Source organism: Kryptolebias marmoratus, linkage group LG5 (genome assembly GCF_001649575.2).
Source record: "Kryptolebias marmoratus isolate JLee-2015 linkage group LG5, ASM164957v2, whole genome shotgun sequence".
NCBI lineage: Eukaryota > Metazoa > Chordata > Actinopteri > Cyprinodontiformes > Rivulidae > Kryptolebias > Kryptolebias marmoratus.
The window spans coordinates 4,629,741-4,644,985 of NC_051434.1; the positions used below are offsets into that span (position 1 = coordinate 4,629,741).

The window sequence follows — 15,245 nt, forward strand, 5'->3', positions numbered from 1 at the left end:
AAATGCATTCTTTATGGAGAAATAGAAGAATGTCTAGATGAGGAAAATTTTTCAAGTTCAAATTAAACTACATACATCCTTAAAGCATTTTTCAGTTGTTTATTATAAATAAAGTGTTAAAATATGCATTTGTTACTTACTGATTAGTGATATTAGCCCCTTGGTCACAAACATTTGGCAACAAAGCCTCTCAACATTTGTCTCCTCCTTGTTTGGCTCTAAAGCCAAATGTGTCCACTAGACTGTCAGTGTTTGGCTGCAAATATTTCAATTAGAGTAATAGAGATAGACCCCTGCTTCCTGTTCCCTGTTCTTAACAGTGGAGACTATTAAACCATAGAAATAAAGAAAAATTTAATGAAATATGTCAGGTTTTTATTGGTGAATAGAACTAATTAAAAAGAAAAATCACAAATAAACATAAATAAGTAGAAATGCCAACTTAAATTATCTTGTTACCAAAGCTGAAATCCTATATCCTATATTAAATATCAGATATTAAATGGGTAAAGGAAAATAAATTTTAATTGAACTGGTTTTGTCACTCCCACCAGTTTTGTTCACAGTCCTCTGAGTTCACTCTATGCGTTTTTTTGAGAACTCATTATTTTGTGAACTCATGTGTACGATGTGATGTCAGTGTAATTAAACCAAACTGCATCTCCTCTTTTCTTTCTGATTTCCTCCAGCGGCTCTGTTGGATGACCAGTCTGTGTGTGGACGCGGAGAGCGTCTGGCGCTGGCTCTGGCACGGGAGAATATCAACAATCAGATGGAGGGCTCCTCCCAGGCCAGGGTGGAGGTTGACGTCTACGAGCTCCAGAAAGATTCCCAGTATGACACCACTGACACCAGTAAGACCTGCCATTCTGTTTTTTTTTTTGTTTTTTTTTTACCCCCCGTGTGCTTTCAGAAAAGCAGTTAGGAGTAATGAAGCCTAAACATTTACAAGTCATCAGTGCAGAAGGTGCAAAAATTTCTTGCCTGCTCTGTAACTGGAGCTTCATTATATTTATGTGACACAAATTTAAAAAAAAAAAAATCTAATTTTAGGACTTTAATCAGTTGAAAATGCCCTGTGATCTGCAACAATTTTTTTGCACTCTGTCAGAAATTATGTTTTAAACATACCCTTTAATTGGGAGCAGGCATTTCAGACCAGGAGAAAATAACAACTTTATTGATGATTGTTATAATTTTATAGATAGTGCATGCAAGGTATATTGCTCTTGTTCTTGTCCTAAAATATATATTCTAAAAAAGTAAATAAAGTAATCTGTTTAAGAGATTAAACAAAACACAGTAATGTACCTTCTACTCTTTTACATGATCAGATCATCTTTAGTCCATGTGTTACTGTAAGCATTTCATTTTTGCTTTTCTCCTCAAGTTAAAAGGTGAAAGCAACAAACACTCATACAGTACTTCCATGCTGTAAATTTGTACTCTATATTTATCTTTTGTTTCATTTTCTCTTCGTCACACACCAATGGGCACATCAAGGGTTGTGGGGAAGTTTAATATCTCGCCCAAGGACACTGAAACTTTTGGTAGTTCCAGGGATCAAACCCAGAATATTCTAACAGGAAAACAATCTCTCCTCCATTGAATCACAGCCAACTACAAATGACTGATAATTTTAAATATGCCATAAAGTTTTGGTTTATTGAATTGTTATGAAGCCTTACATTAGCCTTTTAAATGAATAAATGCTGTGTTTTAGAACCTAATGTATTTTAACTTTTTACTTGAGTGTTTTTTATAGTTTTTTTGTTTGTTTGTTTTATTTTCTGACTAGTCCAGATACAGTTTTATTTCCCCTATTGAAAATCAAATGAACAGATTAGTGTTTTTTTTTTATATTAAATGATGAGCAGGACATGCTGCAGGCAGTCAAAAAGACGAGAACAGATGGATCATTACCGTTTCAAGGCGCTGAATGCTAGCCTAAGACAAGGTCACAGTGACTTCAGAGCTGCAGAGCAGCTGTTGCTGATGTTTATTGATTACGAACAGCCAGGGAGATGAGGACAGGCCATTGGGTTTTCTTTTAGAGCACACATTAAATATTACAAAAGAAATACGACGTTTGGGGAAAAACTTGTTGATTAAACTCAAACACTAAAAAACATCCAATAGTTCATATTACCTAAAACCATGCAGGTATGTCCATAACAGAATCTGACCTGTTTTTAATGTAGTCACAAACATCCATTATTGTCTATAAGTATTGTCCTTCGAGCTCAGTGATTTCTCCAAATTCTTGAAATCTTTTATGAATATTCTATTATAAACGGTAGATGATGGGATAAGTAAAGTCTTCCCAATTTTCATTATTTTAAAATTGTTCCACTGTTTTTGACACAGCTTTGTTACAGACTGGTGAACCTCTGCCCATCTTTACTTCTGATAGATTCAGCCTATCTAAAATGCTCTTCTTATATCCAATCCTCTTTCTGACTAGTTGACAATTTTCCTAATTTGTTGTAAAATGCTTCTCCAGCTGTTTCCTTATGTATTTTCTTTTACAGCCTTTTGTTGCCCGTCTCAACTTTTTGGGAATATGTTGGTGCCATAAAATTCTAAATTAACTTTTTTCAATGTTATTTATTTATTTTACAAAAACATAGTTTCTTAGTTTAAACATTTGATATGCTTACTATGTTCCATTGTGAATAAAATATGGCTTGAGGAGATTTGCAAATATTTCTTTGTGGTTTTATTAAGTAATTTTTTGGGATTGGGTTCTTATATAATAAACAAAAAACAGACAAATATCTACTGCTTTAGTTCTTGACAAAAACTAATAATCACCCTTAATTTCTCTTTTAACAGAACAAACAGGATAGGCTACAAGAAGATGACAAGTTATTGTATTTTGGTAGATAACATATGAAAAGATGCACTCTACCCTTTTAATTTTATTGTACATTAAAAGGATAACATGTCTACCATCCTAATAAGAGGAAAATAACTAATCCATTTTTTTTTCTTTGTACTTTTAAATAAATTTATTCAATTTAAGGAGCCACCATGCTGCTTTGCAATTGAACATATTTACGTCATTAATAGTTGAAAGATATCTGTTCTGTAAAATAGGTTGGCGAGTGTTTTTTCCTTTCTGAAACAGCTACATGGAACAAGTTTGAAGACATATAAATCTGTAAAACGAATACATGTTTCTGTTTCTCTGTCAGTGTGTCAGATCCTGCCAAAGGGTGTGGTTTCAGTGATTGGCCCCGCCTCCAGTCCTGCTTCGGTGTCCACCATCAGTCACATCTGTGGAGAGAAAGAGGTGAGACAAGTCTGGGGACAAGCCATCTGATCACGTTGTGATATAAAACGTCACAGTCATGTCAACTAAGAACAGAAAACAGAACAGTTTGTGGTTTTTGGAAAGTTTTGATTGTTTTGTACAATATTTTGGGTATGAAATGATACAACTAGTAGGTGATTAGTATTAGGATAAACTAAATTGCTTCACTTTCTGTTAAATTAGAAGATTAATTTATTTTAAAATCTACAAAAGAGAGAAAAAAAAAACCTTTGTGTGTGTTTGTAGAATATAATAATGTTGCTGGTTAATCTTTATTTGTTTCTCCTGTGATCAAAAAAAAAAAAAACACTTCTGAAATGAAAAGATTCTGCACTGACCTAAAATAACTTCTATCATTATCAAATTAAAAACCCACTTGGATCTGCTCAGGTATTATTTTGAATTTTATATATTTAAACAAACAAAAACACATCCATATTCAGGCAAGTCTGAAGTCATTTGAAAACGTCAGAAAAAATGGTGACACATGCAACCATCTGAACTTCTAAAGTTGGACCTGTCTGCATAAACAGACTACATTTAACAGACTACATCTCTAAGATTAAAACAATTGACTAAATTACTCCGGTTAATCTGAGAAACATCATGAACCGGATGAAAGTAGCTTCTGTGGAACATATGCTGGATGTTACTCATGTGACCTGTTTATTAATCACCATCGTGTGTGTTTTCTCCTGCTGTTATAGAAACTGTTGACAGCTCAGCTCTCATGCATCCTGCATTTTGTGAAAATGTTGCAAGGATAAACTGGTGCTCTACTATTTTTTTTAAAACATCTAAGCATCTTCATATCCTGATCCTCCTGCCTGATTTCTCTCATACAACTGAACTGACGGCTTGAATACATTATGTTTTGCAGATCAGAGGAAAACCCAGTTGAGCTAATTACAGTTTAGCTTTTAAACCTTTGTAGGTGTTAGGTTAAATCACTGAGCAGCTGATCACACCAGACATTTGATTCTGTGTTGTCCTTGGATTCTTTATTCATCACAAAGGTGAATATTTTTCAATTTGTCTTTAATTTATTATCTCCATTACGCAGAGGTTAGTCAAAGGACATTTGCTTTGGGGATTTTGGCAAATGACACATTTGACAGATAATATATTTATATACTGTTCCATAAACAAAATAAAAAGAAATAAAACAACTTTTTTTCCCATCTTCTGTTTCACTCAGATCCCTCATGTGAAGATTGGTCCCGAAGAAACCCCTAAGTTGCCATACCTACGCTTCGCCTCTGTGACCCTCTTCCCGGGTAACGAGGACCTCAGCCTGGCCATCGGATCCATTCTGCGCTCGTTTGGCTACCCAACAACAAGCCTCATCTGTGCCAAAGCAGAGTGTGAGTCCATCTGTGAAGTCATATGTAAATATTTCCATTTCGCCTGCTACATTTGTTTTTTCTGTTTGGTGCTTGTAGCGCCGTCTCATCCAATTCAAGCCTGAAAACAATTGATTTTAAAGCTGCATTGACTTTTACGGTAACCTTATGGTTCTGCTTTGCTACATGACTGTTTTGTTTTGTTTGTTTCTTTATTTGCTTTGTTGGAATAAGATACTTAACCACGTATTGAATGAGTGAATGTGATGTACAAACAGCTTCCAAAAACAAGCAGTAATTTAAAAATCTGGGAGTGTTGACTAATGTGGCCAGAAGCTAAATTTAGTGTGTGAATAAAAAAAAAAATACTTCCATTCTGCTGATGCTTTAAGTCCAAAGAATACTTGGATAGTCTCTAGCATCAAGATGTTCACAGAAGATTATTTAAGTACTTGAAACTACAAATTGGAGTTGCCATGAGCCTAAATGTTTCTTCTGTAACATGTTGTGAACATTATGATTTGCCCCACTTCAGACAACTGCTGACCAGTATACCCCCTCAGGGAGTTTGACCCCCTGGTCAAACTGGCTTAGGCTGTTGTAATTGCATATTTATCTTACTCAAATTATATTTTATTTGCCATTTATTTATAATGTTTGCACTTCGTGTTTTTGGGTTATCGAACATACTGAATGGTGGGTATTTGTTTTTCGAAGTACGGCAGATTTTTGTATATTTGTAACATTTTTTGACGTACACCAAACAATTTGTTGTAGCAACCTTTGCCTATCAAGCCAAGAAAACTTCCTCAAACACATAAAACATCGGAGGAACGCCTATTGTGAACAGTTTAATAAAACAACACTGATCTTGTCTTTGTGGTAGATTTGGTGTAATAGGCTAGAGTTAGAAAAAAATGTAAAACAGTTTCTTTTTATGTTTCTGCTTCAAACTCACTGTTTATGGGAACTCTAAAACCCAAGTACCTAATTAAACTGAGAAAATAAAGGCTAAATGAATAGATGTCTAGAGAAGCTAAAATAGTTATAGTTTATAAATATGGTGAAAGTCGCAAGTATAGTTTTTTTTGTGCATATTTCTCCCACATATGTGTCAATAAAGAACTTACTACAGCTGGACTTAATCATTAATCAAAGTAATATTAAAATTTGGAAGCCCAGCTTTATCTCGTTTTTACATTTTTGTTTTTTACTCAGTATTTCATCTTTTCTTCTCTTTGACTCATTTTTCCTTTGCTTTCTTGCATTTTTCTAAACTTTATTTTTTGTTGTTGTTTTATCTTGGTCTTGTCAAGCTCCCTCCATATTTCCATAACTCTCGTTTCTGTTTTTCCAGTTGCATGAGTTCACTGTTTTACCCTTTCAGTCTTCTGTTGTAGCCTGTGTTCATAAACAGCCATGTTTATGAAGCTTGTATTATTTTTATGAATGACACTGTGAGCCAGCAGAGCCATGAGGAATGTTTTATATTGATGATTAGTTGCAACCCNGCTTATTCTGTCATAAAAGTAGAAGAAATTGTTGAATCAGCTGATGCTGAATACTAAAATCCAGACAAAGGAAGCATAGCAACCTTTTTTAAATATTACACAGGCAGTTCCAGCTTTCCCTGTTTTTATTTTGTTCAAGCCATGAAACAATACTGTCGAGTTTGGTGGAGAGTGAGGTGAACCCAATGCACCGACTCATTTTGAGAGCTCCGGAATTTTTTTTTTATTTATTTAAAATAAGAAAACCAGAAACAAAAGCTGGCCAAATCCTGATAAATTCAGTTATTTCTGTGCTTTTATGTCAAGTTGATGACGTGAAAAACTGAAGTTATCTTAGCTTAAAATCTGAAATACTCTAATGTGTTAAACACTGTAGTCTTTCATTTACATAAACTAGCGAAACAACAAATGCTGACAATTTAGAAGAAAAAACGTCTAAATGGTTTTTACTTTTTTAATTTATTGTGACGATTGTTATTTGGAGAGCTTTCCCTCGTCTGAAATGAAAGTTTAATGATGATGCTTACCATATGCTGCAAGGATGCAGAGGTTCTCAGTGTTTTGATGATTGATTGCCAATTTAAGGAGCCAGCTGTTTTGTCACACAAAAAAGGGAAGTGATCATGTCAAGCATCATGTGCAAACTGTCAATCACTAAATGAGCGAACTACACTTCAGTCTCCTGAGCTACGACAGAGTACTAGTCCCTTGACACTAGTGACTACTAGACTAAACTAAGTCTAAGTTGCGTTGTTGAAACTGTCAACCTTCTCTGTTCCCTGAAATTGCAACAATTGAGATTCTGAACAAAGTGGCACTTATTTTTTATTTATTTGAGCAAAATATTCACATTTGTACACAAAACAAATTATTTCACCTTCCTTCCATGATGTGTCAAAAATAATAACTTCTGCTGAAACTCCATTTATTGGTAAAAATAGTGTTTTTGTTTTGTTCCTCTCATACACATGTTTACAGTTGTCTACTAAAAGTGGCAGCAAAAACAATTTACATGTTTTTAAGCTGCTTTAGCCCAGTGGTAAAGTGGTTGTCTTCAGATCAGAGGTCTGGGGTTTTAAACCCGGGTCCCTGCATCACGCCAAAGCATCGTTGGGCAAGACACTGTACTCCCCTATCCTACTGCTGTTTATTGGTGTATGAATCAAAATATGAATACTATGTACAGTATATTCAGACTGCAACTATATAAAACAGCCCTGTACAAGTGAGAGCGTGAATTAGATTTTAAAGTGCTTTGTAGCTGAAGTTAAGTGTGGACCATTTATTATTTGTTAATCATTTAAAAGCTACTAAAATTGGGAAGTATCTGTGCACGAGTTACTCATGTTTGGCTGCAATTCCCACTGGGAAAAAAGACATCAGAGACCAGGTCTGCCCTGTGACTGTCCATAAATTAGATCACCTGCTCAAGAGTAAACCCCATATGTGTCATGTTTTTCTTTACCTCTGCCATCCTCTTAGACTGATGGCAAAATGTGAGAATCTTGACAGATTGATATTATTTCTTTCACTCTATGATCCCAGCATGAAAAATTGAATCCATTTTTCTCAAGCCACACATTGTGTGATGTTTACAAACACCTTGTAGCAAAGGGAATTATAGCAGCAAATAGTACTTTGATGCTTACTCATTATCTTATTTCTGCAGGTAAAATCACACTGCATATCTACATTTCATCCACCCAGCACTGCTCGCAAGGATTAACCTTTTACCTCCTAGGAAATTAAAACTCAATACTATTTCACATCATTAGCACAGCCAGTGATCTTTGTACTGCATCTATCAGTGAAGTATTAAGTGTGTTTCGCAATCTAAGTATTGCTTTTACTGTAATGAGTTGGTTTAGAAGTGATAGTTCATGTTGTTAGTTGCTGTTTTATGCTAATCTATACTTTTCTCACTGTTAATGGGGTGACTTAAACTCTAGAGAGTTGGTGTATCTGTTATGATCTAAAAACTCATTTCCAATGTTAACTGAAGTGCAAAAGTGTAATTATGCAAAGAAAACATGAACAGTAAGTACAGTATTTTTTTTAAATGCTTGAAGACAGTTAATGTTTTCAGTGGCCTCTAGTCTACAGTAAAAACTCATGTAAGAAATAAGAAAATATAGTAAAAGATAAAATTGCTGTGTTTGTTTTCAGTTTAGGGAAAATACGCAGTTCAAGAATATACAGCCCCAAATCTAAAAATGTTGAGACATTGAGTAAAATGTAAATAAAAACAAAATCTATGTATGTATAGACCTTATATATATCATGTGTGTGTGTCTGTGTATGTGTGTAAATTTTAAGCAACACTCTCTAATAAGTAAATCCACTCACATCTGTTTGGACACGTGGGACAAAATGCTTTCTCTGAGGAAAGAAATTAATGGCCTTTCAACATAATCACCTTTATCCCAGTCTGTTTATTGCCTCCTTTAAGTCTTGAAGCAGAAACAGTTATTTGTCACTGTAATGACTTGGAGTCTCATCAATTTGTGTTTTTTTCTTTTCAGTTTTTCACATCAAAGCAATAATTTAACAAACAAATAAGCTTATTTCTCATCCGTTCACCCCCCTTGTTTTAAGCCAAAAAGGTTGTTTTCCGAACAGAATTTAGTTTGTTTTTCACTCAACCATGTTTGGAAGTGGATGCCGTATTTACTTCTGTGAGTAAGCAGGTTTGGAACCTACATCCCTTTTTCTTTTCCTTTAGGCCTGCTCCGGTTAGAGGAGCTCGTCCGCCACTTCCTCATCTCCAGAGAGACTCTGTCAGTGCGAATGCTGGACGACAGTCTGGATCCTACCCCTTTGCTGAAGGAGATCCGTGATGACAAAGTGGCTACCATCATCATCGACGCCAATGCCTCAATCTCTTACCACATTCTCAGGAAGGTGAGGATGATCACTGACTCACATACAGACAAATCGGTATCACACAGGAAATGATGTTATCATCTATGGAGACAAAAAAGTGCAGAAACAAACAAAGAAATTAAATGATAATTGCTAACATACTGTAAAATGTACAAATACAGGCTCCTACCTTGTCTTTACAGTCTTAATTACAGCCTTAACCCATACGGACAAATTGTAAAGTACAAATGATGAAGGCCCAACCAAAATTTTAGATAACAAAAATAATATGGAACATAAATCCAGAGATGTTAGCAGGTATTCTTAGCTATTACATGTGTTTTCCAACACTGACATAGTTGTAAGATCAGGCACTACATTGGTTTTACTTCTCACAATAGCAGTGAGGACTGGACTATCGGTAACACACCTCTATATATTAGCTTGTTGCTGCTTTTTGTGGCCAAATTCAGAAAGAAAATTACAACAGTCCACCATGGCTCTTATTGGTCATGTAATTTTTCTCTATTATGTAAAAGTAAAATAAAGGTACTCATTGCAAAGCATGCAATCAAACATAACCTAAAAGCACTTGGAGAACACAAACCTCCACCAAGGCCAAAGTGTTATTAAAACATAGTCCAATTTGGATCCTGATGTGGATAACTCATCAAAATTCATCCAATTATTTCTGGTGACAACCTCAATATTTCCAGAAAACTGAATCAAAATCTGTTCTGTAATCTTCTAAACAGGGAAACAAACTAACTAACACTACCAAAAACAAAACCTCCTTGGAGGAGATAAATATTTAGTTCTTAAAAATTGCAGCACTTTATAACAAATTATGTCAAAAAACACCTTTGTGGTAGTATTTTCTGCATTGAACATCAACAGAAATGCATTTTACCAAGATCTCACGAACAAAAGATGACACACATACTGTCTGTGTGTTAAAGCAATGCTGCCCACATTGTTATGACTGGAATTTAATTTATTGTGTTATACACAACACAGTAAATAAAGCTGTATAATTTAAAGTCTTTAAATATGGGCAATGAGCTTGTGTTTCCTATATTTTAGGTCCCACCATGATTTTACACTGTGCCAATGTGATTACAAGGCTGAAAAATACAATAAGCAACCCCAATCCAATTTGCATTCTTTGTGTTATTGTGGTGATTGGTAACTCCTCTGTGGGTACCATGGAAGTCCTGAATGATTGTCTGCAACGTCTCTGTTTCTTGTTTTGTTTAAGTGTTTCTTTTTTTTTCCTTTTTTGCTGTTTACAAAGTAAATTAAACCTTCAAACATAGCCTGGTTTCCTGCTAGACTGACCGATAGAGTCCACAACAACTACAAACAACATCTAGCAGCTTTTGGCAGGACGCAATTTCTCTCTTAGATCTGTATTCTTTGGCTTGGACAAGTTTAAAATAGAAGACAGCATTTGCACAAGATCCATACTGACTTTTGCTGGTTTCTGTAGGCAGACTAAATGAGATGTACATGTGAAATGAAATTTGTTTGTAGCCTTTTGTTGAAGAAAAAAACAAACACAATAGCCAGAGAAAAAAGTTGAAACTGACAAAAGTAAGAATAATAAAAAAGATACTAAAAAAATAAATTTTGGAATAACAGAGTTAAAAAAAGAGCTAAAGAGAACTATAAAGACATTGAATTTGGGACAAGATTAGAAACGTTGTTTTTTTTTTATGTACTGGAACTTGTTTGTTAAGATAAAGTTTAAATGTTTGTGCTTCTTTTCTTTCTTTTTTTTGTTTTTGTGACCTACAGGCGAACGAGCTGGGAATGATGTCAGCCTTCTATAAGTACATCCTCACCACCATGGTAAGATCCGCGCACTTTTAATTTAATCAAACATTCAGGTGGATTTTGCAGTTGCAGATTTATTGCCCTTTGTACTGCATGCACTTTTATCCCTTACTTTTTCTTCTTCTCATGATTTTTTAAAATTTATTTCCTAACATCTACCTGTTTTGTAACTTTTTTATTTCCTTTTTCATGATTGGTTTGATGGTTCACAAAATTGGTTCAGGCTTAACATAAAAACTATATACTGTTTTTGTTGCTTTTTCCTTCCTTACCTTTACTTTTAATTTTTTTTACCTTTCCTATCCTGTCTCATCACTACATATTTTCTACTTATTTTGACTTTTGATTAGTTTTTTCAGTCTTCTCAATTCCTGCCTTTTCAGTTCTCATTTCATAACTTTAGTTTTCATTGTCCTCTTGTTTTTCTTGTTTTGCCAATTTACAATTGACTTCATTATTGTCTGCCGTCAAACACGAAGGTGGAACAATAATGTTTTTAATACAATAATGTGTATGTTTGTTTTCATCATTATCAAAATATCTCAGGAACCACTGGAAGGATTTTATTGAAACTTTCAAAAAGTAATCATTCAATGAACATCTACAACTGATTAACTTTCATAGCCAACCCAATTCAAGATGGATGCCACAGCAAAGGGATCATAGTAAACATAAATAGCTAATCAATTTTACAAATGCTGAGGTGAAATTTAGAATGGTTAAGGAAGGCTGGTAACATATACTGAGTTAGCCTTGGTCTATTTTCTGTCCTTTTTCTTCTCTTCTGCTCTCTTATAAGTTTTAATTTCACAATCCTAGCCATTTGCCTTTATGTTCCACTAACAGCAGCCTTTGCCTTTCCCATTTCCAGGATGTTTTTATGTCGCATCATAAAACTAAGCTTTCAGGTTTCCTCACTTTACCCAAAGTACGCTCTCTTCCTCTCTACCTTCTCATCAGAAATGCATGCTGGTCCTGCCACCATTTGTCATCATCATAATTTTCCTGTTTGGTGTTGTGCCCTTGTACAAAGAGGCTGCGCGGATAACAACTTGTCTCGATCTCCGCCTTGACTCTAAACACTTCATGTCAGACTTTAACGGGTCCTGTTCACTCTGCACTAACAAACCAAGGGCAAAATTGTCCTTTCCTAACCACCACCACCAATTTCTCAGATATTCATTCACCTACAAAGGTGTGTATGACCTATCTTTACCTTTGTATTGAACAGTCTCTGATAGATGTAAACATACAGATGAATTTCAAACTGCCTAATAGATATCTGAGCTTAGAGAGGATGGATAAATGAAAACGGCCAATAATGTGAAAGCTTTTAAGCAGATAAATATCTAATTTTACCATTAACTGTAATGATGTAAGAGCATCTGTAAGTCATTAAGTCAATGTCACTGAAGTAATGCAGAGTTGCAGGGTGACATGGTACCCTCGCTAAAATCTGTTTCCAGCTCAAAAGGTTAGTTGAGATATGAAAAGCATAAAGATGATGTTATACTTTAATTGGCATTTTTCCTCTCACTGAAGACAAGCATTGTTCATTTAAGTAATAATTATGAAAAAAAAACAGATGTACTATCTACATAAAAATAAAAAGGTAAATTTAAACTTGTACAATGATTAAATAATAGGTACCATAAAATAAAAAAATAGGGCCAAAGAGTTTCTGGCCTTAAGTCCTGCATTTGTCTTCGTGACCCTGAACAGAAACAGCAGGTACAAAACATGAGCTATTTTGAACTACTGTATGTAAATTAGAACTTCCAATCTTACATTTTTATTTTGACATTTTTCCCTTGTTGGTTTAAATGGGTTAGATGAATAAGCATGATAGTTTAAAGAGGAGTGAGTTCCAACCCGTGAGCAGCCACTGAGTAAAGAGCACATAAAGGAGATGGTAATGGAAGCCATTGACCTTGTCCTACATGCAGCAGTTATTGTATAGTCATAGAAGTTATAGCATTACCGTGCTCATGAATGTTTACCACAACTCTCTCTCTCTCTCTCTCTCTATATATATATATATATATATATATATATATATATATATAAAGAGAGATAAAATGTAGCCCATAGCTGTAATTATTAATGCAGCTGGTAATGATAGCCTTGTATGCAATTCTGGTTACAGAAAGTTACATATCAAATTAAAAATTACAAGTATTCACTGTAAACTCATTTTGTTGTAGAGTTACATTCAAAATAAATTCAATTTCCATGTACCTTTTTAGCATTAACTAGTAATAAATGCTTTTCTTTGTATTTTTCAACTACTTTTAAATAATTATTCTCAAAACAGATGCCATTTTTGCAGTAGAAAAAGGAATAGTTTCCGTGTGCATGAGAAAATAATAATAATAAGAAAAACTATATAATAGGGAATCTGTAGGGGCCCAAAATCATTTTTTGCCCTAGTGCCTCTTGTGAGTTTAATTATGTAGGTCAATATACCAAAATGTCCTAAAGGCAGAGAGTCAGATTTAAAAGCTGGAACAAAAATCAGGAAGTAAAAGGTCCTGTATTGAGTTCACTTAATCGAACCCTGAAGATATGACGCTCATGTTCTCTTTCATAGATCAGGGAAGACTATTGCTTCTAAAAACCTCTGAACAACTAAATAACACTAAAACTATTGCATCTTCCTGATTATTTACTAGATTGACGTTACCTAAAACTTTTTTTTTCTTTCAATGAACATCCTGTGTGGAGTCTACTGCAGTTATTGCATCACTGGTGTCCTTCTGGAATGCTGTCGCAGTGTTTCCTCCCTCGGCAGTGTTTGTCTGCTCCTTGCAACCCGGCCAGCCAACTGCTCTTTGTCAGTGCTGGCAGGCCGACAGTCTGACAGCCGGCCTGGCTGCTGCTGAAATTGATTTGGCATCCGGCAAGAGCAACAGCAACAATGACAGCAACAGTTTCTCAACAGGCTTGAACAATGCAAAGAAAACAGGAAAAAAGAGCAGGGTTTTCTGCAAAAGATGTTAACATCATACTTGGGGTAGGATTTCAAAGGAAAAGAGTTTTCTACAAGTCAAAGTGTTTCCAAAATGTTTGACTGAAATTAAAATTTTAGTCTCCCTCCCTTGATATTAAAAAAGAATAAAAAATCCTGCAGCCTGAAATGGAAAATGGCAGTCCAGATTGTGACCCAAGTTAAGTCATATCAGGACCTACATGGATTATTAAAATTCAGTAGAAATAAATGATCCATCCATTTTCTTCACCCACTTTTTTTTCCGGGTCACAGGGAGTTGGTGCCTGTGTCTAGCGGTCACTGTATGAAGTGGGGCACACTCTGGACAGGAGTCCATCACAGGGTCAGAAAGAGACAAATGAGACAAACAACCATTTACACACTCACTCATACCAAGGGACAATTTAGAGTTACCAATGAATCTAAAAAATGTCTGGTTTTAGTCTGTGGAAGGAAACCAGAGTACCTGGAGTAAACCCACACACATGCAAACTCCACCCAGGCAGACCCCAATCCTGTAACCTTCTCGCTGGTAGGCGACAGCTCTAACCACTGCCCTGCCACCCAAATTAAATTATAAAGTAAAAGAAATTAACAACAACAAATAAAAAAACACCTAGCTCATCCTATTTTTGCACATGGGCAGTTCCACTTCCCTTCAAGCTCAGGTTTTCTCCCGGAGGCCTGGGAGCAGCATCTTAGCTGTTCCTCAGACTGTGCTCTTCTGGACAGAGCTCTCTGAGGTTGTTCCTGGGATGTGTCGGAGACACTCTTCCAGGTTGAGGGTCACAGCACCAAGCTGGGACTGAGCTGAGAGGTTGGCGCACTGGATATGTCGCACGACTTTAACACGGGAGTAACAGCATTTCAAGGTTTGAACTCTGGTGCCCACAACACATGAAAAATTTTGGTTGCGTAATAAGCAAGAGATAAGATGGGTAAGATGTTGGGGAACCACAACATACTTATAGGAAATCAGCTACCGAAACAAGACATTCATGGATGAGAGCCGACAACCTAATACTGTTGGAATTCTATTATATGATCAAGCCTGGTGGTTTTTTCATCAAAAACAAAACAGTAAACAGACAGTTGCCTCAACAAAGTAACACCAAAAGAAATCAGTTGAACACAATAGACAGATAAAACAAATGTCTTAAATCACAAGTTCATAAGCACTAAAATGGACTGTAATGGAAACTAGAGAAGTTGCATTTCCTGCGAAAATGCAGTGTGAATGCTTTTTTTGCTGAATGATTTTGCTGAAAGCGGCTGAAGATATGCTGAACAGCTGAAGTTGATGCAAAAAGTGGAACAGAAGCTGATTTGTAGAAGATTTGCATAAGCTAGAAGAACAAAAGCTGAAAGAAGCAGAAATTAGTTTAAAA

The 15,245-nt window shown here is 35.4% G+C and overlaps 1 protein-coding gene across 2 annotated transcripts in view; it reads left to right on the forward strand.

Moving 5' to 3' along the window:
- LOC108247816 (glutamate receptor ionotropic, kainate 5) overlaps positions 1 to 15,245 on the forward strand; it is a 167,801-nt gene that overhangs the window by 101,800 nt on the left and 50,756 nt on the right. For both annotated transcript variants that reach the window (XM_017436185.3, XM_037975871.1), the window contains 5 exons: positions 690 to 854; positions 3,198 to 3,295; positions 4,515 to 4,680; positions 8,893 to 9,071; positions 10,830 to 10,883. In XM_017436185.3, coding sequence (XP_017291674.1) covers positions 690 to 854; positions 3,198 to 3,295; positions 4,515 to 4,680; positions 8,893 to 9,071; positions 10,830 to 10,883 — 662 coding nt within the window. The remainder of the gene's footprint in view (positions 1 to 689; positions 855 to 3,197; positions 3,296 to 4,514; positions 4,681 to 8,892; positions 9,072 to 10,829; positions 10,884 to 15,245) is intronic.